Below are 12,190 nucleotides of genomic sequence, written 5' to 3' on the forward strand. Positions count from 1 at the left end.
AAGCCCATATCCCACCCCCAACCCCCTTCCCAAAGCTGTGCTGTGGGGAAACTGAGGCAGGAAACATCCCCCACCCCAAATCACCCCGGGGGGGGCAACAGCACCCCCCTTTCCTTGGGGGGGACACATGGGGGGACACACACAGCCACACGCCCCAAGCTCAGAGACACAGAGGGTTTATTTGGGGGGGGGTCACAGCGTGGGGGTGTCTCCCGTGGGCTGGGGGGGGGCTGTGGGGTGAGGGGGGGGCTGTGGGGGGCGTGACCCCCCCGTTTGGGGTGTCGTTGGGGTCGAGGCGGCGGCGGAACACGGCGGGAAAGGCGCGGCGGCCGCTGCGCTGCACTTTGTGTCCTTCCTCCGTGGCCGTGGCCATGAGCCCCACGATGGGATCGTCCTCCTGGGGGGGAGGGTGGCGGTGGGGGGTGAGTTCCCAGTGCTCCCAGTGCTCCCAGTACCCCCCCAGTGAAGCCTGAGCTCACCAGCTGGGTCAGAGGCACCTCCTCGAACAGCGGGTGCCCCCCGAAATGCGTCACCATCCAGGAGTGGAGCTCAGGCACGTCTGTCACTGTGTACACCAGCCCCTGGGGACACACACACAGCCCCCCCCTGAGCCCCCCCATGGCACACACAGCCCCCCCAGCACACACACAGACCCCCCTGAGACCCCCAGCACACACAGCCCCCCCTGAGCCCCCCCATGGCACACACAGCCCCCCCAGCACACACACAGATCCCCCTGAGCCCCCCCAGCACACACACAGACCCCCCTGAGCCCCCCCAGCACACACACAGACCCCCCTGAGCTCCCCCAGAACACACACAGACCCCCCCCTGAACCCCCCCATGGCACAGACACAGCACCCCCATGGCACAGACCCCCCTGAACCCCCCAAAGCACACAGTCCCCCCCTGAGCCCCCCAACTGCAGGGGGGCACAGATACACCCCCCAGAGCCCCCCAAAGCACAGGGAGGGACACAGATGCACCCCCAAGCGTGGGGGTCTCAGGGTGGGAGATATTGGGGAGGGGGGAGACACTTTAGGGGGACACTTTGGGGGGTTGGGGACACTTTGGGGGGTTGGGGGCCTCGGGGGGGACACCTCTCCCCTTTCCCAGAGATGTTTGAGGACAACGGCCTTTGGGTACCCAGCTGGGACTGTGGGGGGGTTGAGGACCCCTTGGAAGGGGGTCAAAGCGTTTTGGGGGGCTCAGGACCTCCGTGGGGGGCCACAGGGACCGTTTCTGGGGGGTCACTCACCCCAGGCCGCAGGATGTAGCCGTACTGAGCCAGCAGGGCCGGGCTGACCATGCGCCACTTGTGCTTGGTGCGTTTGAAATGGGGGGTCAGGGAACAGCAGGAAGATCTTGCTGAGCTGGGGGGCAAAAAAGAGGGGTGCTGGGGGGGGTCTGTGGGTGCTGGGGGGGTCCCAGGGGATCTGTGGGGGTCCCAGGGGTATGTGGGGGTCCTAGGGGGCCTGGGGGTGTTGTGAGGGGTCTGTGGGGGTCCCAGAGGTCTGTGGGGGTTCCAAGGGTCCTGTGGGGATCTCAGGGGTCTGTGGGTGTCCCAGGGGTCCTGTGAGGGTCCCAGGGGTCCTGTAGGGGTCTCAGGGGTCTGTGGGGGTCCCAGGGGTCCTGTAGGGGTCTCAGCGGTCTGTGGGGGTCCCAGGAGTCCTGTGGGAGTCCCAGAGGTCTGTGGGTGGTCCCAGGAATCTGTAGGGGTCTCAGGGGTCCTGTGAGGGTCCCAGGGGGTCTATGTATGCTGTGGGAGTCCCAGGGGTCCATGGGGGTCCCAGGGAGTCCTGAGGGGTCCATGGGGGTCTGGGTGGGTCCCAGTGGTGCTGTGGGGGTCTGTGGGGGTCTGTGGGGGTCCGTGTGCCCACCTGTGCCTTGCAGAAGAAGTGTGGCAGGTGCCTCATGGCGTTGGCTCGCAGACAGGCCGCGTTGGCCCCGCAGCCCCGGCCCCGCAGCGCCCGCAGCCGCTGCCCCGCGAACGCCGACACCTTGGCCCGGAGCTCCAGCCCCAGCAGCAGCGTGTGGGGGAACAGGGGGGACAGGGCCACTGCAGGGGGGCACGGGGGGGGGCACTCAGGGCCTGCAGGGCACCCTGGACACACCGTGCTCACCCAGCCCCCCCAGCACCCCCCAGGACACCCAGCACACATCCAGCCACCCAGGACACCCAGCACCCATCCAGACCCCCCCAGTGCCCCTCCCCATAGCCAGAACCCCCCAGAGCCCCCCCTTAAACTCACCCAGCAGCCCCCCGTAGCCGCAGCCCAGGTCAGCGAATTCCACGCGGGGGGGGGGCTGTCCGGGGGGGGGCGTTGGGGGGGAAGAAATCCGGGAAGAGAGGAGCCCAATCCATGTCCCGCGGCCGGGGGGGGCTGGGGGGGGCACGGGGAGGGGTCGTGTCACCGCGGGAGGGGGCGGGGATGGGGCTGGGAGGGGGTTCCCGGAGCCGCGGGAGGCGCTTGGGGGGGGCGGGGCTTTTGGTGGCCGTGCGGGGAGTGTTTTTAGGGGGGGGGGTCTGTGGGGGGTCAGGAGAGGTCCCGGGGGGTATTTTGGGGGGGTTTGCGGTAGGGGGGAAGATGGGAGGGGGGAGCTCGCGGTGGCAATGGGGGTTGTGGAGGGTCCCGGGGGGGTTTTGAGGAGTCCCGAGGGGGGGTCCCAGGGTGCTGGGGGGATCCCGAGGGGTTTGTGGGGGCGTCTCGGGGTGCTGGGGCGGTCCCGGAGGGGTCTCGGGGGGTTGTGGGGGGGGGTCGCACAGTGCTGGGAGGTCCCCGGGGTCTCCTGGGGGGGTCTCGGGGGGTTGTGGGGGGGGGTCTGAGGGGTCCCGGGGGCGGTTTGAGGGGCTGGGGGAGGGTCCCGGGCCGGGCCCGCACTCACTAGGGCAGGGGAGCGATCCGCCAGCGGGTTCGCGTGGGCCCGTTGCCGGAAAAAAGCGCTTCTGGGGCAGCGCCGCGGCCTCCTCGGCCTCCGCCACCGCGGCCGCCCCCATCCCGGCCTCCGCCATCGCGGCCCCGCGGCGCCCGGAAATGACGTCACCGCCCAACGGCGGCGCATGGGAGTGACGTCACCGCCGCTGCCTCGCGCGGAGGGGCGGAGCCTGCGCAAGCCACGCCCCCTGAGCCGAGCGCGCGCCGGTGACCTCACGTGACCCCGGTGGCTCCCCCCCCCCCCCCCCAGCACTGCCCAGTGACCCCCAGTGACCCCCCCAGCATCGCCCAGTACTGCCCAGTGCTCCCAGTATCCCCCAGTGTCCTCCAGCAATGCCCAGTGACCCCCAGTGCCCCCCAGTGTCCCCCCCCCAGCACTGCCCAGTGCTCCCAGTGCCCTGCCTGGCCCTACCCCAGTGCTCCCAGTAACCCCCAACGCCCCCAATTCCTCCCTCCCCCCAGCATCCCGGTGACCCCTCACTGCCCCAGTGCCCTCCAGCACCCCCAGTCCCTCCCAGTCTCCCCCAGCACATCCCCAATCCCTCCCAGTGCCCTTGTCCAGCCCTCCCAGTCCCTCCCAGTGCCCGCCCCGCTCCCTTCCCGGCACGCGGCCGTCGGGGGAATTTGGGCTGTGGCAAAGCCGGGGGCGACTTCTCAGAAAGCCCCGGGGGGGGTTGGGGGTCGGAAGGGGGGTCGGGGGGGGGCAGGACGGGGCCGGGGGGGCCGGTTGAGCAACGCGGGGCCGCGCCGTCGGTGCCGCCCCATCCCGGGCGTGACTCAGGGCGGGAAATCCCGGGGTTGCGGCGCCCCCGGAGCCTCCCTCGGACCCCCCCGGGGGTCACAGCCCCCCCCGGTGTCACAGCCCCCCCCCGGGTGTCACCGCGCGGTGACGTCACACGGCGCCGGGGGGGTCCCGTGAGGGGTCCCAGGGCTGATTGTTCATTAACCCCCCTCCGGGGGTCACGGATTCCCCCCCCCCCCCCCCGGTTACTGATTACCCCGGGAGGGCTGTGCCAGGGCTGGCACCGGGGGGGGGGGGCACCGGGGGGCAGCGGCTCTGTGTCCCCACTGCTGGGGGTCCCCCTGCAGCCCCCTCCCCACACACCAAGGTGGGTCCTGGGCACATCCCAGTGTCCCAGCACATCCCATCCCAGTGTCTCATCCTGGGGTCCCACCCCAGTATCGCCCTCCCAGTGCCCCCATCCCATCCCATCCCATCCCATCCCATCCCATCCCATCCCATCCCATCCCATCCCATCCCAGTAACCCCTTCCCAGTGCCCCCATCCCATCCCATCCCATCCCATCCCATCCCAGTAAGCCCCTCCCAGTGCCCCCGGTGTGTCCGTTGCATATTTATTGTGTCAGAGCCGGGGGGAGGGGCCGGGGGGGGGCACAATAGAAAATAAATTAACCCGCCGCCCCCCCCAACCCCCCCGAGACCCCCCCAAATCCCCCGAGAGGATGGGGGGGGGGCAGGCAGAGGCCACGGGACCCCCCCCAGTGTGTGTCCGAGCTGGGAGGGTCCCGCTGGGGTTTTGGGGGGTCCCGCTGCCGCCCCCCCTGCCCGCCTCAGTCCTCGGTGATGCCCTTTGCCCGCAGCTCCTCCTGCACCCGCGCCAGGTACGTGGGGTCGGGGTACCCGAACCTGGGGGCAGGGGGCACCGGGTGAGGGGGGACACCCCTCATCTCCGCGGTGCCCCCCCCCACCTCCATCACTCTTGGGGTGCCCCCCATCACCTTCAGTGTATCCCCCCTGTGCCCCCCACCCCCCTCGAGGTGCCCTCTCCCCCCCTCCCAAGGTGCCCCCCGCGTGTCCCCCTCCCCACCAGGGTGCCCCCAGACCCTCAGGACCCCCCCCCCCCTTCCCTTCCCAAGGTGCCCCCCTCATGCCCCCTGCCCCCCTCCCCAGGAGCCCTCCTCACCCCCCTTCCCCTCAGTGCTCCCCCAGCCCCTTGGGACACCCCCTTGTGACCCTGCCCAGGTGCCCCCCTCATGCCCCCTCCCCCTCAGGGTGCCCCCAGCCCCTCAGGACTCCCCCTTCCCCTCTCCCAAGGTGCCCCCAGCCCCTTGGGACACCCCCCTCACGCCCTCTCCCTTCCCAAGGTGCCCCCCTCACGCCCCACCCCCCTCAGTGCTCCCCCAGCCCCGTGGGATGCCCCCCCGGTGCCCCCGGTGCCCGTACAGCTGGGGCCCGCCGGTGCAGTTGGTTTTGTGGTGGATGTCGTTCCAGGTGATGACGTTGGCACGGCCCGTGGTCATGGAGGTGCCCACGGTGAAGGTGAGGCGCTGGGCAAAGGCCTTTCGGAACAGCCCCAGCACCTTGTTGCCCTCGGGGCAGTCGGGCAGGTAGGCGACCCGCGTGGTGCCCGGGTACCGCACACCAGGGTTGGGGTGCTCGGCCTGTGGGGAGGGGCACAGGGGGGTTGGGGGGCACAGCTATGCACCCACACAGTGCCCAGGTACTGCATGCCAGGGTTGGGGTGCTCTGTCTTTGGGGAGAGGGCACCCATCACAGTTTGGGGGGACCCGGGATGATTTAGGGGCACCCAGTGACATCCATCACTGTTGATTTGGGGGCACCCAGGCTGATTTGGGGCCACCCAGGATCACTGTTGATTTGGGGGCACCCAGTGACACCCATCACTGTTTTGGGGCACCCAGGATGATTTGGGGGCACCCAGTGACACCCATCACTGTTGATTTGGGGTACCCAGTGACACCCATCATTGCTTGGGGCACCCAGGCTGATTTGGGGCACCCAGTGACACCCATCACTGTTTTGGGGGCACCCAGGTTGATTTGGGGCCACCCAGGCTGATTTGGGGCCACCCAGTGCCACCCATCCCTGTTGATCTGGGGCCACCCATCCCCATTCAGCAGCACCCACGTCTGAGCCAGCTCCCAGCCCCCCCTCGAGGCCGCCCCTACCCCAGCAACCCCCCTCCCCGGCCTCCCAACCCCGCGGGACCGCCAGGGCGAGGGGGAGGGGGCCGGGGAGGGGCGAGCCGATGCCGCCGCCGCCTTACCCCTTGCACTCCGGGCGGGAACACGTACTGGATGATGATGGTGCCGCAGCCCTCGTAGCCCGGCAGCGGCAGCCCCGCGTCCCTGCTCACCAGCATGCGCCCGTTGGGGGGCTGGTTCCCCACCAGCTGCCCGTAGAAGCGGCCGCACATGGGACAGGCCGTTTTCACCTGCAGGGCCCTGGTGATGCAGTCCTCACAGAAGGAGTGGCGACACTTCTCCAACGTCTTCATGTTCTGGATCTCCCCCAGGCAGATGGGGCACTGCCGCTCGGGTTCCTCCTCCCCGGAGCACGACGCCGAGGCGCCGGGGGCGGCGCCGCGCCCGCCGGGCTCCAGCACGGCCACGCAGCCCAGCAGCTCCCCCGCACGGTGGCTCCTCTTCTTCAGCTCCTTCTCTGTCTCCTTCAGCAGGGCTTTGAGGGCTTTGCGCGCCGGGCACAGCCCCCCCGGGGGCGACGCGCACAGCTGCAGGACGTAGATGTCCGAGGTTTCTCCGTCCACCATGATGCTGACCTTGGTCTCCTCTTTGAGCCGAGTCAGCTTGGCCGGGCTCTCCTTGGTGAGGAAATCCCACACGGGCTTGGACACCGTCACCTTGTTCTTAGCGGCGCCCCCGCAGGCTGCCATCCTGGAGAGGACAAATGACACTGGGGGCAGGGGGGTGGAGAGGGGTGGGGGCAGGGTTAGAGGCGTGAAAGTGGTCCTGGGGGAGTCAGGGGGTCCCCTCAACCCGCTGTGGGATCTCCTAAAGCTACTGTGGGACAAGGGAGGGGATGTTGGCCCACCCAAAGTGACCCCATTCAGAATCAACCTCCCCAGAGTCAGAGGTGTGAAAGTGGTCCTGAGGGAATCAGGGAGTCCCCTCAACCCACTGTGGGGTCCCCTAAACCCACTGTGGGACACAGGAGGGGATGTTGGCCCACTCAAAGTGACCCCATTGAGGATCAACCTCCACTGAACGATCAAGGAGGTTGGGGGGGAGAGGTCCCTTGAGGTGGGGACAGCAGCAGAGCTGAGGGGTGGCACCCAAGGGTGGTCCTGAAGGAGTCAAGGTGTCTTCAGGTCACTGTGGGACACAGGAGGGGACGTTGGCCCACCCAAAGTGACCCAATTGAGGATTAACCCCCTCACTGTAAGATCAGGGAGGCTGAGGAGGGGACCCAGCCCCGTGACCCCTGGGAGGGGACAGGTTTGGGGCACCCTCCAACCCTGAGGGAGACACACAAAGGGACATTTGCACACCCAAAGTGGCAGCACCTCAAGGATCAACCTCCTCTCCCAAAGTGTCAGTGAGCCCTGGGGGAGGCTGTCTTGGCCCCTTGAGACCCTTTGGGGGGTTCCTCCCCCAACATGGCACTCCTTGGACACTGCCTGAGGGGGGTGCCCACTCACTGGAGGGGGTTTGGGGGGTTGACACCCACCTGGTGAGCCCATGGGGCACAGCGAGGGCCAGGGACAGCAGCAGATCAGCACAGCCACGAGCCACAGGCTGGTTGGGGGGGACACAAAGACATGGGGGGGGGTCACAAAGGGGTTCCCATGTCCTTGAGGGAATTTGGGGACTTATTGTCCCCCCCTCAAGGATCCTCCCCCACACAAGAGCAGAGCAGCCCCCCCACTCCCATGCCCTGGAGACCCCACAATCACAAACAGGCCCCGAGCCGTTGGGGGGGGGGGAATGCCCCTCGGTGCTCCCTCAGAACCCCTTTCTACACCCCAGGATTGGGGGGGGGGGGGGTGTTGTTTACCCATCCCCACTGCTGAGGAGCTGCAGTCAGGGGGTGACCCTCCCCATTCCCTGGGGTGACCGGGGGTGTCCATGCAGCGGATGGGGCCTGCCGGGGCAGGGGGGGTGCCAGAGGGGTTCCCGGGGCCAGGCCGGAGGAAGCCGGGCCGAAGGGAGACGGGGACCGGTGGTACCGGTAACGCGACACGCACAGCGTGTCCCTCCCCAAGCCCCCCCGAACCCCGCCACCTCCCCTCCCGTCCCTCCTTCCCCCCCAGACCCACCATCGCCGGGAGGCCGCAGCATGGCGGGGGGCGGCTGCGGGAGCGGAGCGGGCCCGGATCGGCGTCGGGGGCGGCGGGGGGCGGCTGCGGGAGCGGAGCGGGCCCGGAGGGGCGGCGGGGGGCGGCTGCGGGAGCGGAGCGGGCGGGGAGCGGGAGCGGCGGGGCCGCGGGGCCGAGGCGCTGAGGGGATGGATTTGGGGGGGGGGCGGCTGAAGGCCCTGCCCGGAGCCGCCGCGCGTCACGTGACCGCGCGGGGCGGGGCGCCCATGGCAACAGGGGCGGGACCGTGGCGACGGCGCGAGCCCGCGAGGGGGCGTGGCCAAGGCGGCGAGGCTCCTCCCCCCGAGGTCCGGCGCTATGGCGAGGGGCGTGGTTATGCATTGAATGGGCGTGGCTAAGTGTGAAGGGGGCGTGGCCACGAGCCGCCGGCAGCGCGGCCCGATCCTGGGGGTGCTGGGGAGGGGGCGGAACGGATCGCGGAGGGGGGAGGGGAGGGGGGGTGTTTGTTTGGGGGGTTTTTTGCGGGGATCTTGGTAACGCGGAAGAGCCGGTTCAATAATTTATTTCTCACGGGAGGGAGGAGCTGCCCCGGTGCTGGTAATGAGAGTGGGGGGGACACACAATCCTCGCCTCTCCCTGGGAACTGGGGGCACCTCGGGGTGCTGCAGGAAGGAGGGGGGCTCTGCTGGCCCCCCAGGGTCCCACGCGGTGAAGAGGGGGGGAATGACAAGGAATAGCTCCCCCCACACACACCTGGTTGGAGTCCCAACCCAAGCCCCCCTCCTCCCCGGGGCAAGTAGTGTTTGATCCCCCCCACCCCAGCATGAGGCAGTGGGGGAAGAGGGTCCCAAGTCTTGCTGTGGTTTAGGGGAGGGGGAGTAGGGGGAGCCTCAGACCCCCCTCCTCACTGTTGGGGGGTTGGTTAGAGCCAGAAGCCCCCCCACACCTTCCTCCCCCTCCATAAAGTTAAGGCACTTAAGTAGCAAAGCCCCTGCCTGCTGGGGAGGAGCTGCCAAAGGAAAGGGGGGGTCATTTGGGGGTCTTGGGGGGGCGGCTGTGCATGCCAGGGAGGGGAGGAGGGGGCAGCACATCCTGGGGATGGCCCCTTGGTCCAGGGGTGGTGGGAGGGGGAGGAAGTGGGGGGCTGGAGGGATCCCCCCTAAGCGAAGATGTTGGTGATGAAGTCGAGGAAGCGCTTGGCGTATTGCTCAGGGTGCACTGTGGAGATCTCTGCTCCTGCCTGGGGGGAAGGGAAGGAGGGGGGAAGTCAGCCACCACCCCCAGCCCTGAGAGATCCTCTCCCCACCCTGACAGCCCCCCTCCAACCCCAAAAGCCCCCCCAAAACCACCCAACCCCTCTGACACCCCCAAACCAGGCCCCAGCAGCCTCGTCCCACCCTCCCTCTTCCACCCAAGCTCTAACAACAACCCCCTAAAACTAGGAGAGTCCCTCCCAAATACCACAGTAGATCCCTCCTCTCATCCCCTCGTTTTTGGGGGGGTCTCCCACCCCCCTGTTTTAGGGGGCTCCCCCCTCACCCCGTGCTTGACCGTCTTGGCCGCGTGAGCCGCCTTCTTGCGGGCGTCGTACTGGGTGAGGACATCGATCAGCCCCATGAAATACACCTCACGCCGGGGGGCAGCTGGGGAAAGGGAGGGACAGAGGGGGGTCAGTGTCAGCCTGGGGGTACCCCCTCAAGGTGCAAAACCCCACCCCCACCCCCCCAGGGTGCAGAACCCCCCCCGCTCACCCTCGGTGCCGCGCAGGGCGTAGACGTCGACGTAGGGATCGAAGTCGCCGGGGCCGAGGGGCCGGTGGGAGTTGAGGTAACTGCCAATGCCCTCAGGGGAGGTCCCATAGGAGCCCCCCCCTTCCTCACCACCCCCTCCCCCTTCATCTTCCTCCACCTCCTCCTCTTCCTCCTGCTCTGCTCTTCCCACCTCGTGGATCCCCAGCAAGAGGCTGTAGTCCATGATCTTCAGCTGCACCAGGAACTGGAGTAGAAGGGGGGGAACCAAACGGCTCAAAGGGGTCAGTTGGGGTGGGGGGTGACTTTATAAGGCCTAGGGAGGGGTGGTGGAGTGTGTGTCCGTCCCTCCCCCTCCATGGCTCCCAAAGTGGAGTGCAGCCCCCTCCCCAACTCACCCACCTCCACGTCCCTCTTGAGCTTCTCCATGAAGTCCTTCTGGTCCTCCTCCCCCACGTAGATCTTCTCATTCTTGTTCAGGAAGTCCACGTCCTTCAGGGTGGGTAAATCCTTCCCCTGGGAGGGGGGAGCACATGGGGTAACCCCCCTCAAACACATCCCCAATGGGTGGGGGGACACTGAGGGATGAGGGTTCCAAGGATGAAGGGGACTCCCCCCAAACAAGGGACATGCCCAGAGTGGCCAAGGGGTTTGGATCTGCATCAGCCACATCAAAGCACTGAGGGGGGGGACACACTGCTGTTAGTTGAGGGGGGGCTAAAGATGCCTAAAGACCCCCCCTCAGCATTGTGGGGGCCTCACAGCATCACCCCACGCTGGTACCTTCTCCTTGTCACTGGCCTCTCTGGACACAAGGGAGCCCTGGAGAGAGAAGAGACGATGTGAGTGCAGACAGGGGGGGTAGAGAGGATTTGAGGGGTGGGTTAAGCCCCTGGGGGGGAATCCAGGCTTTTTGGAGGGGTCATTCTTACCTTCAGGTCATATTTCCTGTGCACTGGCAGGCGGTGGCTGAACATGTTCCTCATGACCAGCAGGTAGGTCTCCTCGCTGTCCACGCTGGCCCGGTACATGCCCAGGAAGCGGGGCAGCAGCGTGCTGCCATGGCACTGCACCACGTACTGCAGCGGGGGGCAGCATCAGAACCCCAGGGTGGCACCCCAAGGTGCTCCTGAGGGACTCAGGCTGCTCACAGCCCGCTGGGGGACACGGGAGGGGAGGTTTTCCCACCTAAAGGGGCACTCTGAGGATCAACCTCACTCCCCACCTTAATGAGGGGAGGTCCCAGCCCTGTGGTTCCTTTGGGGGCAGGTTTGTGGCACTGCTGAAGCCTGAGGGGGGCACATCTGCCCACTAAAAGTGGTACCCCAAGGATAAACCATCTCCCAAAGATCAGGGAGGGTTAGGGGCTGCCCCAGCCCTGTGACCCCTGGGGAGTGGCACCCACCCTCAACCCGCCACTGCACACCCAGCACAACCCCCTCCTCTACTCCACACCCAAGAAACAAAGCGGCCACGTCCTCAGGAAGTGAAGTGGAGGGGGGAAACCCACCCTGTGCCCCCCGACCCCTCTGTACCTGGTGGTAGTGGGACAGGAGCCCGTGGACATCGGCCACATCCTCGCTCGACAGCTCCTTGAGCACCAGCGTGCGATCGGCTGAGAGCAGGAAGCGCCGCCCACTGCCCTCCCACTGCGGGGGGCTGCGGCTCAGGGACACCTGCCGGGGGCAAACACACACAGCAACAGCCTGAAAATGGACAGGGGGCTCCCTAAATTAACCCCTTCTCGAGGTCAGAGGGGGAGGAACAGCACACCTGATAGTCCTGGTCGTCGATGCCGAAGCGCTCGCGGAGGTTACGGAACACCTGGGGGCAGTATTCCTTGAACTTGAAGTGACTGGGCAGGTTCTCCCTGGGGAAAGGGGGGATTTGGGGTGAGGTGAGGGGGTTACAGCCGTGTGGGGGGGTTATAAGCCCCGGGGGAAGGGGCTGCCCCACACCCCTCTGCCCCGTTCCTGTCCGTCCCCCCCTCACCGGTTGAAAAGGTGGTTGTTGACCTTGATTTTGGAACTGGCTTTGAAGTCGTCGGGCAGCAGCATAACGGGCAGCGGGACCTGGCTCAGCTCGCTGATCTGGGGGGGGGGGTATCGCAGAGTGGGGGGGTCGCGACGGGACCCCCCCAAAACCAGCCTCCCCCCGACCTTCCTCCTCCGCCAGAACCGGGGCCCACTCATCTTCAGCCCCGCCCCCGAGCCCACCCAGCGGCCCGTTGCTCCAGGACGCGGCCGGGCACCGGGAGGGGACGAGCGAAGGGGCCGCGCGGGAAGCGCCCGCTGCCCGCGCTCACCTGATGGTTAACGCCCCAAGCCAGCACGGCCAGCAGCGGGTCTGCGGCCCGCGGCACCTTCACCCGCTGCGGCACGAAGCGCTTCTGCTTCTTCTTGGTCTTGGTTCGCGGGGCCGCGGGGCCGCCCGGGGCCGCCGCCGCCGCCACCCCGCCCCCGGCTCCC

At 67.8% G+C, this 12,190-nt stretch overlaps 3 protein-coding genes across 3 annotated transcripts; all 3 read right to left on the minus strand.

Moving 5' to 3' along the window:
* Positions 1-160: 160 nt before the first annotated feature.
* Positions 161-3,110, minus strand: METTL1 (methyltransferase 1, tRNA methylguanosine). Its single transcript, XM_062015585.1, is given in 7 exon segments — positions 161-397; positions 480-581; positions 1,259-1,342; positions 1,344-1,373; positions 1,881-2,059; positions 2,253-2,940; positions 2,942-3,110. Coding segments are annotated over 7 exon segments (1,392 nt in total). The 5' UTR covers positions 3,014-3,110.
* Positions 3,111-4,420: 1,310 nt separating this feature from the next.
* DTX3 (deltex E3 ubiquitin ligase 3) lies at positions 4,421-8,241 on the minus strand. Its single transcript, XM_062015366.1, has 5 exons — positions 7,975-8,241; positions 7,386-7,453; positions 5,965-6,611; positions 5,121-5,338; positions 4,421-4,583 (listed from the first exon to the last, which is right to left on the minus strand). Exons 2-5 carry the CDS (start codon positions 7,396-7,398, stop codon positions 4,508-4,510), a joined length of 954 nt encoding a protein of 317 aa, XP_061871350.1. The 5' UTR covers positions 7,399-7,453; positions 7,975-8,241; the 3' UTR covers positions 4,421-4,507.
* Positions 8,242-8,520: 279 nt separating this feature from the next.
* PIP4K2C (phosphatidylinositol-5-phosphate 4-kinase type 2 gamma) lies at positions 8,521-12,188 on the minus strand. The gene is made up of 10 exons (XM_062015367.1): positions 12,028-12,188; positions 11,715-11,812; positions 11,496-11,592; positions 11,258-11,398; positions 10,655-10,801; positions 10,506-10,544; positions 10,125-10,238; positions 9,726-9,969; positions 9,514-9,617; positions 8,521-9,214 (listed from the first exon to the last, which is right to left on the minus strand). Exons 2-10 carry the CDS (start codon positions 11,777-11,779, stop codon positions 9,134-9,136), a joined length of 1,032 nt encoding a protein of 343 aa, XP_061871351.1. The 5' UTR covers positions 11,780-11,812; positions 12,028-12,188; the 3' UTR covers positions 8,521-9,133.
* Between the last annotated feature and the right edge of the window lie 2 nt (positions 12,189-12,190).

Source organism: Colius striatus, chromosome 26 (genome assembly GCF_028858725.1).
Source record: "Colius striatus isolate bColStr4 chromosome 26, bColStr4.1.hap1, whole genome shotgun sequence".
Classification (NCBI taxonomy): Eukaryota; Metazoa; Chordata; class Aves; order Coliiformes; family Coliidae; genus Colius; species Colius striatus.

Excerpts from the sequence above, each read along its gene's own strand:
- DTX3 (XM_062015366.1), bottom strand. Across the intron at positions 5,339-5,964 it reads TCCCGCCCGGAGTGCAAGGG|GCCGAGCACCCCAACCCTGG; the intron begins GTAAGGCGGCGG and ends CCCTCCCCACAG. Across the intron at positions 4,584-5,120 it reads TGCACCGGCGGGCCCCAGCT|GTTCGGGTACCCCGACCCCA; the intron begins GTACGGGCACCG and ends CCCTGCCCCCAG.
- PIP4K2C (XM_062015367.1), bottom strand. The coding sequence starts at position 11,779 with ATGCTGCTGCCCGACGACTTCAAAGCCAGTTCCAAAATCAAGGTCAAC. Across the intron at positions 10,802-11,257 it reads TCCTGTCCCACTACCACCAG|TACGTGGTGCAGTGCCATGG; the intron begins GTACAGAGGGGT and ends CCCCCGCTGCAG. Across the intron at positions 9,215-9,513 it reads CCAAGACGGTCAAGCACGGG|GCAGGAGCAGAGATCTCCAC; the intron begins GTGAGGGGGGAG and ends CCTTCCCCCCAG.